Genomic DNA, 22,772 nt, shown 5'->3' with positions numbered 1-22,772 from the left:
TCCGGCTCCGTGCAGCTGGAGTCCAGTTTCCCTGTGGGGTAATCCCAGCTTGGACCGTGCCACCCGGCTTCCCGTCACTCTGGGGCTGCGCCACCCGTCCTCCCCGTGCTGCAGGGAGGTAGCCTGGGGCAGGGGCCTGGCGGCTCTGGTGGTGGGGGCTCTGGTGTGGGGCATGGAAAGGAAGGGGCCTTGGGTGGAAGGTGCAGGGCTGGGAGCTAGCCTCCCTCACCCAGTGGTTCACATGCTACCTGTGGTGTGGAGGTCCAAGTGGTGCCTTAGAAATGTCCAGAATATGAACACTCTTGAGTAAAGCCATAGATATAGACAGAGATATCATAGAATGAGCCAACATCCCAGGAAGAATCTGTATGTCTGCAGATTTATAGCACAATATAATGCAATCAGAAATCTACCTGTAGAGTCTCTGGGTGGAAATCTATGAACGTTTAGACCTATCTGCAATGGACACAGTCTGGATAATTTTCTACATCATTTAGTTCTGTCCAAATAAAAATTTAAAGCTCTCCTAACATCTCTTCTGTAGACTGGTGTGGCTCTAGGAAAATAAATGGATAACTTGGTTGATGTAAAACTTGGACAACACCTTGGATGAAAATTTAGGGTGTGGACATAATGAAACTTTGTTCGTGAAAAATATTGTAAATGGATGCTCCACAATCAGAGCCTCTCTTTTCCCAACCCTTCAAGCAGAGGTGCTACCCGCCAGAAAGGCCATCTTCTAAGATCAATTAATGAGAAAAGAAGTAGCCATTGGCTCAAAAAGAGGGACACACAAAACATCTAAGTACTAAATTCAAATCTCAAATCAGAATACGCCCCTTAACTTGGGGGAAAAGGTTCCTCCAGTCCTCTGAGAAACCTCACAGTTGTGGGATGAGCAAAAACTGAGACTCTCAACCGGGAATGAAAAGCTGTTTTAGCTGCCAGGTGGACCCTGATAGAGCTCCATAGATAATGCTGTCTTTTTCAGCTCTAGGAGGTAATCTAGAACAACTGAGAGTGAAGAGTGAGCAGATGAAATACATGTCTGGATATGCCAAAGGCTGAACCTTTTCCACCTGCGGAGGTAAGTATATCTCATGGAATCTTTTCTACTGTTCAGTAACACCTGTTGTACCTTGTCAGAACAAGTACACTCTATTCCCATGAGCCATCAAGGGGTCAAGTTTTAAGACACAGAATCTTCAGGTTGGGGTGAAGAATCCAGTTGGATCTTGAGAAAGAAGATAAGGAATGGATGGAAGGCTAATTGCCTGACAAATGGCTAAGTGAATCATGTAAGGATACCATATATGTCTGGGCCACACTGGAACTATTAATAGGATCCTGGGTTTGTCCTGCTTGATTTTATTTATCATTTTCAGAAATGGGGGTTGGAGGAAGTACATATAGCAAGCCTCTTGTCCGTGGAACAAGGAATGTCTCGTAAAGAGAGAGGGCCTAAGACCCTCCTTAAGCAAAAGTGTTCGCATTTCAAGTTGTTGGTAACAGTATCAGAGGTCTATTTCTGGTACTCCTTAACTCAGAAAGATTTCACTGAGAATCTAAGAATCCAAATCCGAAACGTAGTCCTGGGAGAAGTGCCTGCTGAGATTGTTGGCTATTCTGTTTTGTATCCTTGGGAGGTAAACTGCTGAGATAAGGTTGAAATTGGCTGTGCACCAGTTCCAGAGCTTTTTTGCTTTGGCGCACATGGAAGAAGAGCTGACTCTTCCTTGTCAGCTGATACAGAACATGCATGTTCTGTTGTCCATCAGGACCTTTATGGACCTATTTCTGATTAAAGGCAAAAGGATACAGACATTCCTGACTGCCCACAACCCAAGTAGGTTGGTGTGTAGTCATGTCTCTTGGGCAGACCACTTGCTCTGAGTTGTGTGAGTCCCCAAATGCACCCCCCACTCATCAGAGATGCATGTGTCTTGGTGACAGAAGGGAGGAGGTAGAACAAATGGAATCCCCTCACAGACATTGTCATGGTCTTTCCACCGGTTGAGAGAATCTTGTACTTGAGGAGAGACTGACATGACACCAACTTGGTCAGGATGTGGTTTGTTTGTTGTTGTTTTTGTTTTGTTTTGTTTTTTGGAGTATAAACAGTCCCTGAGCTAGCTCTGGAAACATCGAAGGCAGAGCCTGTCATGTTGCATCACAAAGGTGCAAGTTGCCATGTGTCCGAGCAGTTGAAGACAATTTCTTATAGATGTCTGTGGACTGATTTGAATCTTTGAGGTGAGATTTGTTATCAAGAATTTGTTGGAGGGAAGATAAGCCCTGGCTGATATCACATCTAAGGAGGCTCCTATGAACTCTATTGTTTGTACCAGGCTTAAAGTTGATTTCTCGATATTGAGCTGCAAACCTAGCTTGTGGAACAGGAACCTTGACATCTTTGTGGTGGTGAAAACCTCATCGATCCTTGAGTAGCCAGTCATCAAGGTACAAGAAAATAATTGCCAAACATTAAAAGGTAAGCTGCAACCACTACCAATATTTTTGAGAACACTCTTGGGTCAGACAAAAGGCCAAAGGGAAGTGATCCTGACTTATGAAAAACCACAGGAATCGTTTGTGAGACAGGTGAATTGCAGTTTGAAAGTAGGCATCCTGAAGGTCAAGAGCCAAAATCCAACCCCCTAGTTCCAACGATGGAATATAGCTGCAAGAGTCAACATTCTGAATGTTTGTGATTTCACAAAATTGTTTAGGAGTCTTAAATCTAAGATCAGCCTCCATCCCATGTTCATCTTTGGGGCCAGAAAGCAACTGGAGTAAAAGCCCCTCCCTCTGTGCTGAACTGGAACTGATTCTATGCACAGAAGGTTGTCAATTTCCTGCCTTAAGCGGTCGGTACTCATGAGAGAGGTCCCTGAAGAAAGGGGGATGGGTAGCAGGCAGTGAAGTAAAATGGATGTAGTACCCCAATCTGATAACCTATAGCACCCATTTGTCTGAAGTAATTCTCTCCCATGTGGATTCAAAGTGAGAGAGATGGTTGCCATAGTGTGGGAGGTGGGTGGAATGGTGTAGATGCAACTCCATTTTGTGGGGTTCTTTTGGGCCCTCGACCAGCTCATCAAACCCAATGCTTAAAGGATGGTAGGAGCTCAGTAGTGGATACAGAAGGTGTAGATGCTTTCTTCCTCTGAATTCTTTATTTCTTCCTGGGCAATTCATAAAGTCTCTGGAATCCTGAGAATGGAATGGGGCAAGATCTTTATGCCATTTGGGATCTGCTGAACTTTCATTTGCTTGTAGGCATGCAAATCCCAAGGAATCTCAATGTATCCTTAAAGGTGTGCAACCATTCATCAGTGGCTTCAGCGAACGGTTTGAGACCATCGAAGAGAAGGTGCTCAGATGTCCCCTGGGAATTCAGCCAGCTGGAGCTGGACTGAGCAGCAGTGTAGGCCATGTCAAATGAGGCCTGCAAAGATGTTCTAGCTAATAGTTGGCTCTCATAGATAATAGCCTGAAACAGCTCTCACTGTTTAGCCAACTCAATAAAGGTGATAAATTTGGCATAATTTGAGCGATTGTGCTTTGTCTTGACAGCTTGATAATTTGTGATCCTAAATTGAAGAGTCAAGTAGGCCTTTCTGCCAAATAGATGGACATTTATGATAGGGCATGGCTTTCATGTGGTATTGTCTGTCATATTCATTGTCTCCACAACCAGGAAGTTTGGTGTTGGATGGGTGAACAAAAATCTGTAGTCCTTAACTGGGATGTAATATCACAGGGGTATGCCAGATGGATTTGGTGGGACTCAACAGGGCCTCACTGATAGGCAGGGCAACTCGGGTAGAGGGAATCCAGTGAAGGATATCCAGGAGCTTATGCTGCAACTCTGACCTCTTCCAAGGGAATCTTTAGGGAATTTGCAATGCATTTCATTACTTCAAACACTTCCAGTAGTTAATCAGCTGTAGAAGATGAAGAAATATTTATTTGCAGAGTAGCACCTTTATCTGCCCTGGCTCACTGGACTCTGGTGCCTGAGGTAGTGGAGGAGGGATAGGTGGAGTAGGAGAAAGTGGGGACTACAGAGGGAGACACAAGAGAGTAGGGGCATGGGAAATTTATCAATATGCAGCCCAAGGATCCCGGTATGGTTCCAAATATGGTTACTAGAGGCAATGTGAAAGGCACTGGTGCTCAAACCAGGCTGGGGGGGGGGGGGGCAGGCTTGTCTTTGATGGAACTTCCCCTTTTCTCTAAAGTGTCAGGAGGGAATTCCCCTATCTGATGAGTAGGGGAATCTTGGACTGATATGGATCCCATATGGACTAACCTGCTAGTTACCCAAACACACACACTTACTTAACTACTGGTCTGGACTGCCCCCTAGCTTGCTTTGGCCATCGGGAATTAAAGCACCGTATGAAGCCTGGAGAGGTTGGCATACTCCTTGAAGGGGGAAGGTCCACCCCCTAAAAATGGGAAGGGATGAAACCCATCTGAAACTAGTACCATTTCTGGACTGATCGGAAAGGCTGTGTAATGGGAAGCGAAAGTGTGGAGTGATCAAGTCACTGCTTTACAAATGTCTAGAATCGGCACTTGTGTCAGGAAAGCTGCAGAAGATGCCTGCGCTCTAGTAGAATGTTCCAACCCTCTACCTGGTAGGATGGTATTAGCTAGCTAGTGAATAAGTGAATGACCAAAGAGATCCAGGAAGAGATTCTCTGAGTGGAAACTGATTGGCCCTTAGCTCTCTAACCACTACAGACAGTTGCATAGAGGATCTGAAAGATTTAGTATGCTTCAGGTAGAACACTAAAGCCCTTCTGACAACTGACGAGTGAAGCTTTCCCTCATCCCTATGTGTATGGGGTTTCAGAAAAAAATGAATAGATTGCTTGGTTAACATAAAAATTGGAGACTACTTTTGTAAGAAATTTCAGTGAAGAGTGACTATAAACTTTATCTTTCTGGAAAACTGTATAGACAGGTTCTGACACCAGAGTTCTCAACTCACCTGCCCTTCTGGCTGAGGTAGCTGCCATTATAAAAATGCCACCTTCATAGAGAGGTGAAGAAGGGAGCAAGTTGGAAGGAGTCTGAAAGGATGTCCCATCAATTTTGCTAGGACTCAGTTCCAATCCCAAGGAGGGATTGGGTCTTATACTTGAGGCTACTATCTGGCCAAACCCTTTAGGAATTGGGCGATGACGGAGTTGGGGGAAAAAAAGGATCTATTATCCACCCATATGTGGAAGGCTGAAATAGCTGCCAGATGCACCCTTAGAGAGCTAATAGCCAAATGCTGTTTTAGATTTAGAGGAGTCTAGTATGAGGTCCAGGGTGCTCGTTCTGGAGATACACATTTCCTCCGAGATCAAATAGAGAAGTGCTTCCACTTAACTAGGTATTTCTAGTTGAGGGTTTTCTGCTATTCAGAAGCATGTTTTGAATGTCTTTGGAGCAGGACTTTTCTGTGGGCATCAACCATGAAGCATCCATACTGTTGGATGGAGAGTTTGGAGGTTGGGATGAAGCAGGCACCCTTGGTCCCAGGACATTGTCTGGGTCCAACAGGAGGGACAGAAGTAGCTTGACCAACAGGAAAAACCTACTATATGCTCAGTAAATTTCAGACTGTTCTTGGATCATTATGTTGGAGAAATGATTGAATAGAGCAAAACAAGTTTAAATTGTTTAGATTAAGTGGAATGCACAGCAGGACTGCAAACGTTGCCAAAGCATCTTTTCTTCACTGATATATTTACAAGAAATAAAAGGTTTTGCAACCATTAAATGCTCCTTATTTTTATCAGCAGATTTTCCTCTTGCTCAGTATGTTGATCTTTCTGAGGAAGGTGGCAGTCTTGGAGATGACCATAAGCTTCTTTAAGTGATACCAGCACATTTTTAATAGTATCCATTTCTCTTCTCAAGTCTTCCTCCTGTAATCATTGAAGGGTCACAGAACAAGTGAACATACCAATATTTTTGCATATGGAAACCCAAAAGATAATTTTTACAATCTATCAACAGTTTCTCAAATTAAGATAAACTATAATAAAAAAGTAAAACATCTGAAACCTCACAATAGAAGTAAATGACAAGACAGTGTCTCTGAATGCTATAACCCAAACCAGCCAATTTTCTTATCCCCTTCACTCAGGGTATGTCTACACTGGAATAAAAGACTCACAGCATGGTCATGGCTGGCCTAGGGCAGCTGATGCAGACTCATGGAGCTAGAAATTGCTTTTAGACATTTGGGATCGGGCTGGAGCCTGAGCACTGGGAGCCTCCCTCCCCCCCCACACACCCCCCGCCGATCACAAGGTCCCACAGCTCAGGGTCCAGCCCAAGCCCAGACATCCACACAGCCATTTTACTGCCTGAGTGCCCCACATGCCTGAGTCAGCTGACCCAGGTCAGCCCAGGTATTTAATTGCTGAGCAGACATACACTCAACACACAGATTTTAGACACATTTCCATCATCTCTTACCCTCTTCTTGCTCTAGCTTGGGTTTTGGTCACCATTTATTCCATTTTGTAAGACTCAAATGCATGGACAGTGGTAACTGTGTTTGTTAGGTTTCAGAGTGGTAGCCATGTTAGTCTGTATCAGCAAAAACAATGGAGTCATTGTGGCACCTTAGAGACTAACAAATTTATTTGGGCATAAGCTTTTGTGGGCTAAAACCCACTTCATCAGATGCATAGAGTGAAAAATACAGTAAGCAGAATATATATTCTAGCACATGAAAAGATGGGAGTTGCCTTACCAAGTGGGGGGTGCTAATGAGCCAATTCAATTAAGGTGGAAGTGGCCTATTCTGAACAGTTGGGGTGAATACCAAGGGAGGGAAAATTACTTGGTTAGAGTCTGTCTTTTATTCCACCCTAAAGTGGAATGGAGGTTACCTACATGTAAGAGTTCTTCAAGAAGGGCCATATGTATTGATCAAGGGAAAGCCAGGATAGAACTATAAAAAAGACTGTTGATGGTTTGCCATGTTTTCATAAATACCTTGAAAACATGAAAAGTTTATTATCTTACCCCAAATTATTTCTCTTCCTCATTTGTATGTATAATATCTCATATTATAATTGATTTGTTATTGCAAATTTACTGCAAAGTTGCTGTTACTGAGTTTTTTTAGAAGCCATTGAATATTTGATTAAAAATACATAAAGAAGTACCACTAAAAACAAATATGGAAGGTAGGTCAGTATTTAAACTGATTGATCTGGATAAAGTTTCATAATTTCAATTTATAGGGGGTTACACTAGACTTTTATAATTTCATGTATAATTTATAAATGATTTTTTTGATGCACAGGAATACAATCTAGAAAATGTAAATGGTATATTTTGTAATAGTTTAGGTACTAGGACAAGGTTTTGTAATAGAAATATAATTCAGCCAATGTAAATGCAAAATACATTAGTGCAGTGGTCCTCAACCAAGAGTCTGGTTGGGACCAGGGCCCCATGTCCTGCTACCCAGTGCTGAGGCCTAAGCAACTTAGCTTCGCGGGGTCCCCTGTGGCATAGGGCTCGGGCAATTGCCCTGCTTGCTACCCCCTAATGCTGGCCCTGGCTTTTATATACAGAAAAATAATTGTTGTGGCATAGGTGGGCCATGGAATTTTTATCGCATGTTGGGGAGGCCTCAAAAAGAAAAAGGTTGAGAACCCCTGGTATTCGTGCATGCTAAGCAGGAGTGGTTCTACCAATTTTGCCACCCCAAGCAGTCGCTGCCGAATTGCTGCTGCCATGGTGGGAAGAGTGGTGGAGCTGCTGCCAAATTGCTGCTGCATTCTGAATGCTGCCCCAAGCACCTGCTTGGAAAGCTGGTGCGTGGAGCTGGCCCTGATGCTAAGGAAACATCTGGATACCTCAGATGTAAGCAGTGATTGACAAAAGCATAAGTCTGGAACTACATCTAAGTGCTAAGGTTAAATTAAAAAACAAACAAAACAAAAGCCTCCATTTGGCCTGTGTGGTGTAGGCCCAAAAGAGATGGATGCCCAGCCTTCTAAAATGCAGAAGTCAAATGGAGTTTCTACTAAATCTACCTTTTAAAATATTTTTGACACAGATTTGCAGTGTCCAGGAAAGAAAATATTTTCTTTTTCATACATTATTTTTGCAAAATTTTCATGGGTTTTAGGAATTATTTGAAATGTCTGACTATTTCAAAACCCTTTTAATATACTGACAATTAATTTATTAAACTTACATCTTTTTTCCAAGTTCTTAGTGCTTTCTCATGCTCATTCTGAAGATTAAGGAACTTTTCTTCATTTTCTTTTGCCTTCTCCCTTTGCAGCTCATTATCTCTTTCAAGGGTCTGCAATAAAATTAATTATCCAAAAAATAATCAATATCACATTAATGAATTTTGATGTGTTTTATGTTGCTTGGACCTTTGCTTCTAACATGCTGAAAGTGCCATACAGATCAGTGATAATGTGCTCACTCAACAATAATTTTCATAAATTAACAGAAAGGTGCTTATAGTTTAGCTAACAGGAAACAGGGGGAGGTTATGAAAAAGAAATGGCTATAAAAGGGTATAAAAACACTTGCCATTATTCAGTTTCACTGCATAAGTTTTAATGTGCTGAAAAAGTAATATGAAGTGTAGAGCTGAGAAATATGAAATGTAGCACAATCAAATCCCAGTGTACTTAAAGAAAAAGCTACAATATAACCAAAGAAAATTTTTGTCTTTTGTTATCACAGCATATACTCAAACTTGCTTAATAACCTTTTCTATAATTTGCATGGTTTAATTTAAAATTGTAAAACACATCTGTTGGTATGTCAAATATTTAGTGTATGTCCGATTGCCCTTTAATTTATTTTTATTGGTTTACTGAAATTGAATAAAAGTGCTTTAAAAATAATAGGAATATGCTATTAAGTTTTTTTTATGCTGTCATAATTGTGCTTCTAATGTTTCTGGGCTTACTCAGTGTCAACTTTACTGTCATATTGATAAATTAAAAGCAAGCTCATGTAAATCAACAGTAACAGTTCACACATCTCTCTAGTACTGCTGGTATTTTATCCTATCATTTTTATAACAAAGTGCAGAAGATAAAAGACTTACAGTATCTATTACCTTCTATAAAGATGATACAAACACATTTTCAAATGTAAATACAGTTTTAATGCATGTAACTACATGATCAACTGTATTTATAAGATTTTGCTGTGATTCTTTGAAACCACTTCTGTAAAAGTCAGATATAAAACAGTCTTCAAAGGAATTCTTTTCTACTTCACTTATAACTACAAAAACATTACCTTTTGATTTACTTAATAATCTTAACATGCCTATACTCACTGTCTAGTTAATGTAGCCACACTATAAAATATTTGAAGAATGAATATAATATACAACATTTAAAAACCTACAGTAGCTCATTCCTACATGTATGGAGAAGCTTACTTCATGATCTGTGGGGGGGGAAATATACTAACTCCCACCTAATTAAATAAGAGAAAATAAGCAGTACATTGTGCTGAATAATGATGATATAATACAATCTTATATTTATAGAACACCTTTCATTCCATAGCACTATACAAAACTATAAGCCTGATCCAACATCCACTGAATTTGGTAGAAGGTTTTCCATTGACTTCAATAGGCGGTGGGTCAGACCCTATATACCTTGGGATCATATCATCAACAGCTGACATACAACCTCCTTTGGGGTGGATCACAAAATATCTTAGGACAAAGTGAAAAAAATATATAAATTTGAAACAGAGAGGATTTTTTTGGTGGGCAGTGTAGCGAAGCCTCATTGGCATGGCACCTCCTGCTGGTTGTCCTGGGAATTAACTCTTTTTCAGCCTTGGAGTGCCCTCTGATGGCTAGTGGCACACCTGCCTCAAGCCCCGTGTCCCTCCCAGTGCCCCTTTACCTCGGGGTTCTGCCCCCAGCAGTACCCCCTTACTCTGGGTTTCCCATCCCAGGGGAACATCCAACCCTCTAGGCCCACCTTGCCTCAGTGGCTACTGCCAGTCATCATCTAGCCCCCTTTCCCTGGGGCAGACTGCCGTCTCATCATTGGCAAGGGGTTAGGACCAGCTGCCTCTGCCTATTCCCAGGCTGCGCCGCTGTAGCCCTACTACCTTTGTAGGCCTTCTCCAAGGCCTGCAGCCTAGGGGTTTACCAGGCTGGAGCTCCCCTTGCGCTTCCCCAACACTGCTCTGTTTCAGGTACCTTCCTCTCAGGCAGCTAGCCCTTCCCACTCCAGGGCTAGAGTGTGACTCCCCAGCTCCTGGCCCCCAGCCTTCTTATCAGGGCCAGCTTGGCCCAGATTGAGCTGGCCACACCTGAGGTCAGCTACTCTCTGAGGTGCTCTCACTCCTTTTCCCAGCTGCAGCCCTCTCCAGGACTGCTTTTAACCCCTGTTCTGTTGGAGTGGGGCAGCTGCCCCACGACAGGCAGGATGTATGGTAATTATTCATATTGGAATTTGGCTAGGACACTGGCATTTTGAAGCATTTAGGTTTTCCTTGGAAGCTTCCATTCCTCCTGCAAACAAGGCCTTATCCTGCTTAACATATGAGATCATTTCTGAGGTGCTGCCAAATACTGGCATCCTTCAGTTCTGTAATGGACTTATCTTGCTAACACAGCAGTACTAATGTACTGCAAAACACACTACCTGAAGTAGCTTATTGCAATTAAATATAAAGTCTGCAGGACAGCAAAAAAATTACATCAACCGCTGAACAAGAATGTAACACACATTGTTAAACCCTGAAGTCCCATGGTTCAATAGGAAGCCTAAATATCATAACTATAAGTATATTTTTTCTTCTTTATCTGAGAAACACACAGCACCAACATCTTGATTTAATTATTATCTTGTTAAAAGAAGTGTTCTAGCATAGTGGCTCTCAATCTTTCCAAACTATTGTACCCCTTTCAGGAATCTGATTTCTCTTGCACACCCCCAAGTTTCACCTCACTTAAAAACTATTTGCTTACAAAATCAGACATAAGAATACGGAAGTGTCACAGCACACTTACTGAAAAATTGCTTACTTTCTTCTTTATCATATAATTATAAAATAAATCAATTGGAATATAAATATTGTACTGACATTTCAGTGTACAGTATATAGAGCAGTATAAACAAGTCATTGTCTGTATGAAATTTTAATTTGTACCAATTTTGAATTTGACTTTGCTAGTACTTTTTTTGTAGCCTGTTGTAAAATTAGCCAAATATCTAGATGAGTTGAGAGTGTACCTTTGGAAGACCTCTGCATACCCTGATTGAGAACCACTATTCTAGGATGCAGTCTTAAAAAAAGTCCTGTGGATGTAAAGAGTGTGGGGTGGAAAACTAAAGTCACCTCAGTCAGTTATTGAAGACTTAAATAAATTGAAATTTAATATTTCTTATTTTGAATATTTTAAATATTCCACTGTGGTTTATGAGCAATGTTGTCCATATATATTCCATTATTTGCCCTTTTCCCCTGCTACTATGGAGTCTTATAACGCCTAGATTCAGTATTGGCAAAAGGACTGAGGTTGGGTCGCCCCATCCTTTATGCCCTCAGATGGGAGGCACAAGGACATTTGGGGTGCGGATGCAGCCGCAATAGACACCACTGGCCTAAAGAATCTAAACTAAAGTGCATGTTCACCAAGAATAAAATATATGTGAACAACACATCTCAAAGAATCACAATTACTGTAAGGTAAATAATATTATATAAAAATAAATAATATTATATAAAAATAAATATTTTAAATATCCTAAACACTGGATATTGACATATCTACTATAACGAAGTGCTGGGTAAATATATGTACTGAACCCATGTTGCTGCCATACAAATTTTCCAAGATTTGAACACTTCTCAAAGAAGCTGCAGAAGCTGCTTGAACTACTGTGGAAAGAGGCATTTAATCCTCAATGGTGGCTCTAAACTAGCTATCTCATAGCATAACTTAATACAAGTAAAAATCCAGTTAGGTAGTCTCTTCACTGATATAGCCTGCCCTTTACCTTATACTTGGTTAAGATAGAAGTCAGAAACTTGGCAAAAACTTTTGGTGAGGCTTCAAAGTCACCCTGTCCTTGAAATACAGTGTATGGAGATCCCACCATGAGTGCTTGTATCTCTCCCACCCCTCTAGCAGATGGTATCACTAAGAGGATGGCTATTTTGATAGGTGGAAAATGGAATGTGTTGTGAGGAGCTCAAAATGTGGACCCATTAACCCAGTCAGCACTAGGTTGAGGTCTCAGGAAGGGGGAGGCTCCCTCATTGGAAGATGCACCCACATAACGCCTTTCAGGATTCTAGCTACTGTCAGGTGTCAGAATATTGAATGATTTGGAATAGAAGGCTGGTGAATTGAAATGGCTGTCAGTGTACCCTGAAAGAGATCACAGACAGTCTTGAATTCTTCCAGGACAAGAGGTAGTCTAGTATAGCAGGTATCTGAGTATCAGTTGGAGATAATTGATGTTGCTGGGCCCAGATAATAAATCTCTTCCATTTGCCTTTCTACTGTAGTTAAGTATAGTCTGGACCCATAAAGAGATGCTCCCTTCCACTGCTGTTGACCAGCCAGCATCCAAGCAGTGAGGTTCAGAAAGGTTGGCTCAAGATGGAGGATTTGCCCCTCTGTCTGGGAGATTACATCTGGCTGGAGAGGTAGTTGGACTGGAGGTTAATTGGAGAGATTCATCAAGTCTGAGACTCCGACCTGCCTTAGCAAAACCAGTGCCAGTATGATCATCGGGCTGATTCCTGTCTGAATTTCCTGATGATTCTTCCAACTAATGGGATTGGAGGGTACGCATATATTAGTCTAGAGCCCTGGGGATCAGCAAAACATCTGACAGAGAACCCTGGCCCTGACTCCTCCGGAGCAGAATCTCAGACATTTCTTGTTCTCTTTCATTGCAAACAGATCCCCCTATCTGGTGAAGATATCCTGTATGATGGTATCTTTTACTGATCACATGCAGTTACTTCCAGACTGCTTCCTCAGGTGGTTTTCCAGAACATTCTGCAAGCCTTGTAAGTGAAGGGCTTTTAGGGTAATTTAATGTCAAATGCAGAAATTCTATAGACGCACAGCTTCTTGACAAAGGGGGTGGATCTTGCTTCCCCTTGCCTGTTGATATAAAATATCTCCATGGTGGTGTCTGTCATAATCTGAATGGTTAACCTTTTCAGAAGTGGAAGGAATGCTGCGCAAGTCCAGCAAATGGCCCTGAGCGCTAAGCGTTGTTCTTTGAGATGTGTTGCACGTATCCATTCCACTTTAGGTCTGTGCACACCAGTTCACTAGCATCAGATTTTTCCCTTGGGGTACTCATAGGGGTGGCACATGCCTCCTCTGCTGTTGCATAATAGTATAAAGGGCTGATATACCCTCGACCCCTCTCAGTTCCCCCTTACTAGACAGACTCCAATATACAGAGGAGGGAGGGTGAGACATGGATTAGACGTGCAATGCAAATCGAAGAATAATAATTACAGGTTAGTAGCAGTTTTTCTTCTGCAAGTGATTGCCCATGTCCATTCCACTTCAGATGACTCTCAAGCACTTCAATCTGGAGGTAGGATCAGAGTCTACCTGAATGATTAAAGGACTACATTCCAAATCTGGCATCATGTCTAGACTGTTGAAAGATGGCATAATGAGAAACAACAGTATGCAAAATGAAGACCAAGTTGCAGGTCTACAAATGTCCAAAATAAGTACTTGAGCTAGAAAAGCTGCAGAAGTTGCATTTGCTCTGGTTAGAGTTGCTAACATCCTGTTCAATGGAGTTATATTGGCCATGTCATAGCACAATCGTATACAAGAGGAGATCCATGATGGAATTCTTTGAGAAGAGATTGGAGGGTCCTTCATCCTATCTGCAACTTCCATGAACAATTGTGAGGATGAGCTAAATGATTTACTCCTGTCAAGTAAAATGCTCTGCTAACATCCAACATATAGAGTCTCTCCTCATGCATATGAGCATGAAGCCTAGGAAGAAAATTCGTAAACATATTGCCTGACTGATGTGGAAGTGAGAAACCATTTTGGTGAAAAACTTTGGATGAGGGCATAGGCATACCTTGTCCTTGTAGAAGACTACATATGGTGTTTCAGATATCAGAGCACTCAATCCACCTACTTTTCTTGTTGAGGTAATTGCCACCAAAAAGGCTACCTTCATTGAAAGATGGAACAATGAACAAGTAGTCAGCAGTACAAAGGGAGAACCCATTAGTTTTGCTAGTACTAAGTTTAAATCACAAGGGGAATAGGATCCTCTACTTGGGGATATAACCGGTCCAGACCCTTCAAAATCCTGATAGATAATCGCTCTGTTTTCTCCAGTCCTATGTAAATCCAGGAGGTTGAAAGCCAAGTTAGCTGTTAGGTGAACCCTGGCAGAACTAATGTCAAGACTTTGCTGTTTCAGGTATAATAAATAGTCCAGCACTAGTCCATGTTGTATTGGAAAGCCCTTATTGTGGACCAGACAGAGACTCTCTTCCAATTCAACAGATCAAACTACCTACTCTAAGGCTTCCTACTATTCAAGATGATGTTTTGTAACTCCTTTGAACAGATTTCCTCCTGAGGTGTTAATCATGGAGCATCCAGGCTGTATAAAGGACCTCCTGGATGGAATGGAGATGACTGTGGTCTTGTGATATCAGCTCTGGGTCGTCTTGTAGTGTCAATGGAGCCCTAGTTGAGAGGCTCATCAGTGGAAAAGCAATACTATGTGTATCACTCAAGCATGGTTCTGCTTGATTTTAACAACACTCTGTGAAGGAGCGGAACCAGAGGATATGTGTACATGGTTTTGTATTTTCAGAGAAATAGGAAAGTGTCCATCAGAGACCGTGCTAAAGAACAAAATGGATTATGCGTCCTGTTGATGCAGGTTGCACACAGTTGGAAAAGGAATCTGACCATATCTGGGCAGAGACCACTCGCAGTGACTAGTGAAAAACCTGTTCAGTAGGTCTGCCAGATTGTTCTGGGCACCGAGAAGGTGGGAGGCTTTGAGATGGATTGAGTTGGTTTCACAGAAGTCCCAAAGCAGCATTGCCTCTTGGGAAAGAAGTGTTGATCTGGCCCCTCTCTGTTCAAACAGAACATATCTGCATGTTGACCATAAGTACTAGTAAATTCCTTCCCTTGATATAGGGAAGGAAAGTGTGGCAAGCTAGATGAATGACTTTCAACTCTTGCATTATATGGAGAGCTAAATCCTGGCTAGACCTGAGCCTTTGAATCTATTGAGATCTCAGGTGGGCCCCCCAAGCTAGTGCAGAAGCATCCATAACCAAACTCAAAGTCAGTTGATAGGGAGCAAACTGAACTCCCGTACACATACTGGATTGGTCTATCCACCAGTCCAAACAGTCTAAGAATGATGTTAGCCCTCAAACCACCATATCCAATGAATGACAAATCAAGGAGTACACCAAGCTCAGCCAGCCCTGCAGCTTTCTGAGTTGAAGCATAGGACTTGAGGAGAGTACAGGCAGGAAATGCTTGGCAGTGACCTGATAAGGTGTAAATGGATGAACTTGAGGATGGACTTAAGAACTTTACTTTGAATGTTTGTTAAATTTTAATATATTACAATCCAAGAGAGAGTGTGTGTCATAAATATAAAGGGAAGGGTAACAACCTTTATGTATGCAGTAATATAAAATTCCTTGTGGCCAGAGGTACAGAATCCCCTTACCTGTAAGGGGTTAATCAGCTCAATTAACCTAGTTGGCACCTGACCAGAAGGACCAATGGGGAAAGAAGATGCTTTCAAATGGCGGGGGGAAGGCTTTGCTTTTTGTGCTGTGTGTGTGTTCTCTCTGGAGACAAAGAGAGAGACCAAGCATGTAATCCAGCTCCTACTGAATGATACATCTAAATTTACAGAAATAGTAAGTAATAGCAAGGAAATGCGTAAGATTATCTATTGTTTTAGCTTGTGAATTTTCCCTATGCTTAGAGGGAGGTTTATCCCTGTTTTTTGTAACTTTAAAGTTTTGCCTAGAGGGGAATCTTCTGTGTTTTGAATCTGATTATCCTGTAAAATTACCTTCCATCCTGATTTTACAGAGGTGCTTCTTTTACTTTTTTTTCTTTATAATAAAGTTCTGGGTTTGTTTTTTTTTAAGAATCTGATTGGTTTTAGTTTCCTAAAAAAACAGGGATTTGGTCTGTGCTCATCTGTACCAATTGGTAAGGATATTATTCTCAAGCCTCCCTAGGAAAGGGGGTGAAGGGGCTTGGGGGGAATATTTTGGGGAATAGGAACTCAAAGTGGTTCTTTTCCTTGAATCTTTGTCTAACTCACTTGGTGGTGGCAGCGAATACCGTCCAAGGACAAGAAGGGATTTGTGCCTTGGGGAAGTTTTAACCTAAGCTGGTAGAAATAAACTTAGGGGGTCTTTCATTCGGGTCCCCACATCTGTACGTCAGAGTTCAGAGTAGGGAGGAAACCCTGACAGTGTGAATGGAGAAAAGGGTTGGTGAGTTACTGAAGAAGCCTGTGGAAGGAGGAAACTGAGGCAGGAGTCATTTGCAAGGCCATACTAAGGTCATAAGGGAGCGCTCAGTTAGAATCATAGAATATCAGGGTTGGAAGGGACCTTAGGAGGTCATCTAGTCCAACCCCCTGCTCACAGCAGGACCGATCCCGACTAAATCATCCCAGCCAGGGCTTTGTCAAGCCTGACCTTAAAAACTTCTAGGGAACTTCTCTGTATCCTATCCCTACCCTCCAGTGTATCTACCACTCCTCCCAGTTTAGTGTCATCTGCAAACTTGCTGAGGGTGCAATCCACACCATCCTCCAGATCATTTATGAAGATATTGAACAAAACCGGCCGCAGGACTGACCCCTGGGGCACTCCACTTGATACCGGCTGCCAACTAGACGTGGAGCCATTGATCACTACCCGTTGAGCCCAACAATCTAGCCAGCTTTCTATCCACCTTATAGTCCATTCATCCAGCCCATCCTTCTTTAATGCTGGCAAGAATACTGTGGGAGACCGTGTCAAAAGCTTTGCTAAAGTCAAGGAACAACACGTCCACTGCTTTCCCTTCATCCACAGAGCCAGTTATCTTGTCATAGAAGGCAATTAGATTAGTCAGGCATGACTTGCCCTTGGTGAATCCATGCTGACTGTTCCTGATCACTTTCCTCTCCTCTAAGTGCTTCAGAATTGATTCCTTGGGGACCTGCTCCATGATTTTTCCAGGGACTGAGGCTGACTGGCCTGTAGTTCCCAGGATCCTCCTCCTTCCCTTTTTTAAAGATGGGCACTACATTAGCCTTTTTCCAGTCATCTGGGACCTCCCCCGATCGCCATGAGTTTTCAAAGATAATGGCCAATGGCTCTGCAATCACATCCACCAACTCCTTTAGCACTCTCGGATGCAACGCATCTGGCCCCATGGACTTGTGCTCGTCCAGCTTTTCTAAATAGTCCCAAACCACTTCTTTCTCCAAGAGGGCTGGTCACCTCTTCCCCATGCTGTGCTGCCCAGTGCAGTAGTCTGGGAGCTGACCTTGTTCGTGAAGACAGAGGCAAAAAAAGCATTGAGTACGTTCGCTTTTTCCACATCCTCTGTCACGAGGTTGCCTCCCTCATTCAGTAAGGGGCCCACACTTTCCTTGACTTTCTTCTTGTTGCTAACATACCTGAAGAAACCCTTCTTGTTACTCTTAACATCACTTGATAGCTGCAACTCCAGGTGTGATTTGGCCTTCCTGATTTCACTCCTGCATGCCTGAGCAATATTTTTATACTCTTCCCTGGTCATTTGTCCAATCTTCCACTTCTTGTAAGCTTCTTTTTTGTATTTAAGAGCAGCAAGGATTTCACTGTTAAGCCAAGCTGGTCGCCTGCCATATTTACTATTCTTTCTACACATAGGGATGGTTTGTCCCTGTAACCTCAATAAGGATTCTTTAAAATACAGCCAGCTCTCCTGGACTCCTTTCCCCCTCATGTTATTCTCCCAGGGGATCTTGCCCATCAGTTCCCTGAGGGAGTCAAAGTCTGCTTTTCTGAAGTCCAGGGTCTGTATTCTGCTGCTCTCCTTTCTTCCTTGTGTTAGGATCCTGAACTTGACCATTTCATGGTCACTGCCTCCCAGGTTCCCATCCACTTTTGCTTCCCCTACTAATTCTTTCCGGTTTGTGAGCAGCAGGTCAAGAAGAGCTCTGCCCCTACTTGGTTCCTCCAGCACTTGCACCAGGAAATTGTCCCCTACATTTTCCAAAAACTTCCTGGATTGCCTGTGCTCCGCTCTATTGCTCTCCCAGCAGATATCAGGGTGATTGAAGTCTCCCATGAGAACCAGGGCCTGCGATCTAGTAATTTCTGCGAGTTGCCGGAAGAAAGCCTCGTCCACCTCATCCCCCTGGTCTGGTGGTCTATAGTAGACTCCCACCATGACATCACCCTTGTTGCTCACACTTCTAAACTTAATCCAGAGACACTCAGGTTTTTCTGCAGTTTCATACTTGAGCTCTGAGCAGTCATACTGCTCTCTTACATACAGTGCAATTCCCCCACCTTTTCTGCCCTTCCTGAACAGCTTATATCCATCCATGACAGTACTCCAGTCATGTGAGTTATCCCACCAAGTCTCTGTTATTCCAATCACATCATAATTCCTTGACTGTGCCAGGACTTCCAGTTCTCCCTGCTTGTTTCCCAGGCTTCCGTGCATTTGTATATAGGCACTTGTGGTAACCTGCTGATCGCGCCTCTTTCTCAGTATGAGGCAGGAGCCCTCCCCTCTCACGCTCTCCTGCTTGTGCCTCCTCCCGGTATCTCACTTCCCCACTTACCTCAGGGCTTTGGTCTCCTTCCCCCAGTGAACCTAGTTTAAAGCCCTCCTCACTAGGTTAGCCAGCCTGCTTGCGAAGATGCTCTTCCCTCTCTTCGTTAGGTGGAGCCCGTCTCTGCCTAGCACTCCTTCTTGGAACACCATCCCATGGTCAAAGAATCCAAAGCCTTCTCTCCGACACCACCTGTGTAGGAATTCGTTGACTTCCACGATTCGACGGTCTCTACTCAGGCCTTTTCCTTCCACGGGGAGGATGGACGAGAACACCACTTGCACCTCAAACTCCTTTATCCTTCTTCCCAGAGCCACGTAGTCCACAGTGATCCGCTCAAGGTCATTGTTAGCAGTATCATTGGTGCCCATGTGAAGAAGCAGAAAGGGGTAGCGATCTGAGGGCTTGATGAGTCTCGGCAGTCTCTCCGTCACATCGCGAATCTTAGCTCCTGGCAAGCAGCAGACTTCTTGGTTTTCCCGGTCGGGGCGGCAGATAGATGACTCAGTCCCCCTGAGGAGAGAGTCCCTGACCACCACCACCCGCCTCCTTCTCTTGGGAGCGGTGGTCGTGGAACCCCCAACCCTAGGACAGTGCATCTCATGTTTTCCAATCGGTGAAGTCTCCTTCTGCTCCCTTCCCTCAGACGTATCATCTGGTCCACTCTCTGCATTATTACCGGTGGCGAGAACATGAAAACGGTTACTTACCTGTATCTGCCCTGCTGGTACATGGATGTTCCCCTTTTTTCTTCTGGAGGTCACATGATGCCAAATTTCTTCACCATCCTTCTGTCCCCGATGTGCAGCCTGCTCTGAATCTTCAGAACCCTGTGCCCGTAGAAGCCTATCCTGACCTCCGTCCAGGACATCTTCAGTTTCTCTTATGCAACGCAGGGTTGATACCTGTTGCTCCAGACCTTGAACCTTCTCTTCCAGTATGGAGACCACCTTGCACTTTGTACAGACAAAGTCGCATCTGTCCTGTTGGTAGCCACACAATGACATTCTGCAACAGCTGTAACTGGCATAAAATAACCAGTGCTGCATCAGTGACAAATGGACCCTACCTATGCCCTGAGCTACCCTATTCTGTGGCAGAGCAAGAGGAATTCTGCCTCTTTGAGCTAGGACATGTTGATGGTGACCTGGATTTATGCCCCTTAGAGGATTGGTGCTCCTTTCTTTCCCTGACCTCAGAAGTTTTACCAGTTGAAGAAGAGACTTTCTTAGAGATGTGACCCTCAGAGCAATGAGCTACAGAGCTGACAGCAGTACATTTTGAAGAGGACTGCTAAGAGTTTTCATTCCCAGCCACTCCAGGACATGAAGAGGGATGTACAAATCTCTCCAGCAAAAATAAATTCAAGCAAGTCTCTCTTATGTTCTGTGTTCTGCCTGAGAAGGACTTGCACATTCCTGAGAGAGATGCCATTTGCCTCTCACCAAAGCACAATGAGCATCACTGCCTTACAAGATGGACAGTTATTAAACCCTGGAGACTTTTGTTCTACTCTAAGGGATTGACTTAGTAGCAGGAAATCTCACACAGAAAATAAGGATTTTGTGTGTTTTTTTTTTTTTAAAAAGGAAACATTATGGAAAACTGATGACTAAGGCCATGTCTACACTATCACTTATTTTGGCAAAACTTATGTTGCTGAGGGGTGTGAAAAAACACACCTCTGACCAACATAAATTCCGCTGGCATCAGTGGTAGTGTGCACAGGGTGAGGGGATATTTTAAGCTCCAGTCACTCCTTAGCCTCTTTGCTGAGACTTTCAAGTAGGATATCAATTAGTTCCAGTTTTGAAAGTTGTGGGGTTTTGTGTTTTTAGGAGATACATATACTGATTGGGAGCTAGATTCACTTTCACAGTTCAAACAGAAATGTATTATTATTTCTTCTTCTTCTTTCAGTGGTGTCCCTATGAGTGCTTCAATTCAGGTGTGTCTTTGATTTGAGATCTTCTTCTGCTACAAGTTGGAAATTAGGAAGTTAGGAATATCTGAGCTTTTTGTTCACTGTGCAATCCCCTTTATGTGTGTAAATGGTTCTAAATACCTTTAGATAGATAGATAGGCTATGTCAACACTAGAGACCTTACAACGGCACAGCTCCGCTGCTATAAGATCACTTGTGTAGCCGCTCTACGCTGATGGGAGAGAGCTCTCCTGTTGACACAGCTACCGCCACTCATTGAAGGTGGTTTAATTCTGTCAAATTCAGCATACCCTGATCTGCCCCTTCACCACTTTTAACATGCAGCCTATTGCCAAGGACAGTGAGGGAAGGTGGCACTATGCTTCGGATGTTGTTATGCCAGCTCTTTTGCCCTGCTGAAATTGAGGACAGGATCTTGAATTGAGGACAGGATCTTGCCCCTTTGATTTTCAGAGTTTCAACTTTCTAAGAAAAACCAGCACATCTTTAAAAAAAAAAAAAATCACTTAACTAAAACAACAGTCTTGAGGGTAACTAAGATTTGCTTTTTCCTCCAGAAACAAATTGGTGAAAATTGGCAGCCATCTTTTTTGTTGAGGAATTTAGGGAATAGGAACTATATGGTGTGTTTCAAGGTTCATACTGACAGTTAAGGAGCTGAGGGACCAGAGGATAGGAGGTCAAAAGCTCTGAAAAGCAATCTGATGTCTTTAACAGCCCTACACTCTTCAAAAGTATACAGCAGGTAGTAGTAGATTGTATAATCAAGAAAAATCTGACCTGATATTCTTCTTTCAGTGTATTCAATTCACTTTCCATCCTGACATTTGTTTGGGTCAGTCGCTGAAGCAGCTGCTGCATATGTTGTAGAGAACTGATAATCTCCTTATGAAAATAAACAAATCATGGTATATTAAATCTGTTTAGTTTGTGAAGTTTGAACATAAAGATAATAATGGATCTTTTACAAATACTTTATTTTTGATTAACAAATGTTCTTTCCTCAATTAATAAATTACATAATTTACATTAATATCACTATTTCTCTTTTTAAATTATTAGTATAATCAGTTTTGGGAGGGGGTTGATGAAAGACGGAAGAGCAACTTCACTCCTCTGTGCCCTTTTTCTGTGGAACAATATAATAATAATGTTCTTCTCGAGGTATTTTCTTATATGATACCACCTGATGAACAGTTCAGTAACAGTTTTGGGCCCATCTGAACAAGACATGTTTAAATGAGCCAAATTCATTGTGCCTCTTCAGTTTTGAGTTCAGCACATTTGGCAGAGTAATGTTACAGCAATATATCACACTGCCAGTTTGGAAGACCCCAGGGGAAACAGACAACCACTTTCACAAATGGATGACCCTGAAAACTGTTCTCCATCTTCTGAATGTAGAGTCTACTGGGCTGGAATTTACATACAGTAATGGTGTATTATGACATGAACATCAAAATGTTGTGATACAGTTCAGATTTATCAGACTTTGCAGCTAGAATCTGATCTTTCTAGGGTATATCCCCCCAGGATGGATATCTACACATCTACACCATAGTTAATGATGGGCCCATTGGAACTAAAAATAACACACACATTTCAAATTTTGAGATGAATTTAGGGCCAGATTTGAATCCCTTACTGACAGTGGTATGCAGTTACTCACACAAATATTCCATTGACTTCAGAGGAATTCCCAAGAATAACTACTCACCACTGTATAGGGTTCAAAGTGTGGCTCTTAAGGATTTAATATTCATGATGGTGAGGGACTAGCAGCTCTCACTTAAGTGCCATGTAATAGTGTGTAAATTTCTTCCCCAGCTTACTAATGCAAACTACAGTTCTGACTTGCAATATCCCTGCTGCTCTTCCAGTTTTGGGATTCTCCTAAGAATCTTATGCCCAATTTGTGGTGTTTTTGTGTCATGGTGAACAGAAGTTACAGCTACACTGCAATT

The 22,772-nt window shown here is 42.6% G+C and overlaps 1 protein-coding gene across 1 annotated transcript in view; it reads right to left on the bottom strand.

The window, feature by feature from the left end:
• Positions 1-22,772, bottom strand: part of CCDC73 (coiled-coil domain containing 73) — a 140,459-nt gene that overhangs the window by 27,325 nt on the left and 90,362 nt on the right. Inside the window, exons 12-13 of the mRNA XM_078853444.1 lie at positions 21,589-21,693; positions 8,228-8,338 (exon numbers count right to left, since the gene is read on the bottom strand). Of these exons, the coding sequence (XP_078709570.1) occupies positions 8,228-8,338; positions 21,589-21,693 (216 nt within the window). The remainder of the gene's footprint in view (positions 1-8,227; positions 8,339-21,588; positions 21,694-22,772) is intronic.

This window comes from Lepidochelys kempii, chromosome 6 (assembly GCF_965140285.1).
Source record: "Lepidochelys kempii isolate rLepKem1 chromosome 6, rLepKem1.hap1, whole genome shotgun sequence".
Lineage (NCBI taxonomy): Eukaryota > Metazoa > Chordata > Testudines > Cheloniidae > Lepidochelys > Lepidochelys kempii.
Note: the sequence above shows the minus strand (reverse complement) of the source record. Positions and strands in the feature narration are given on the sequence as shown.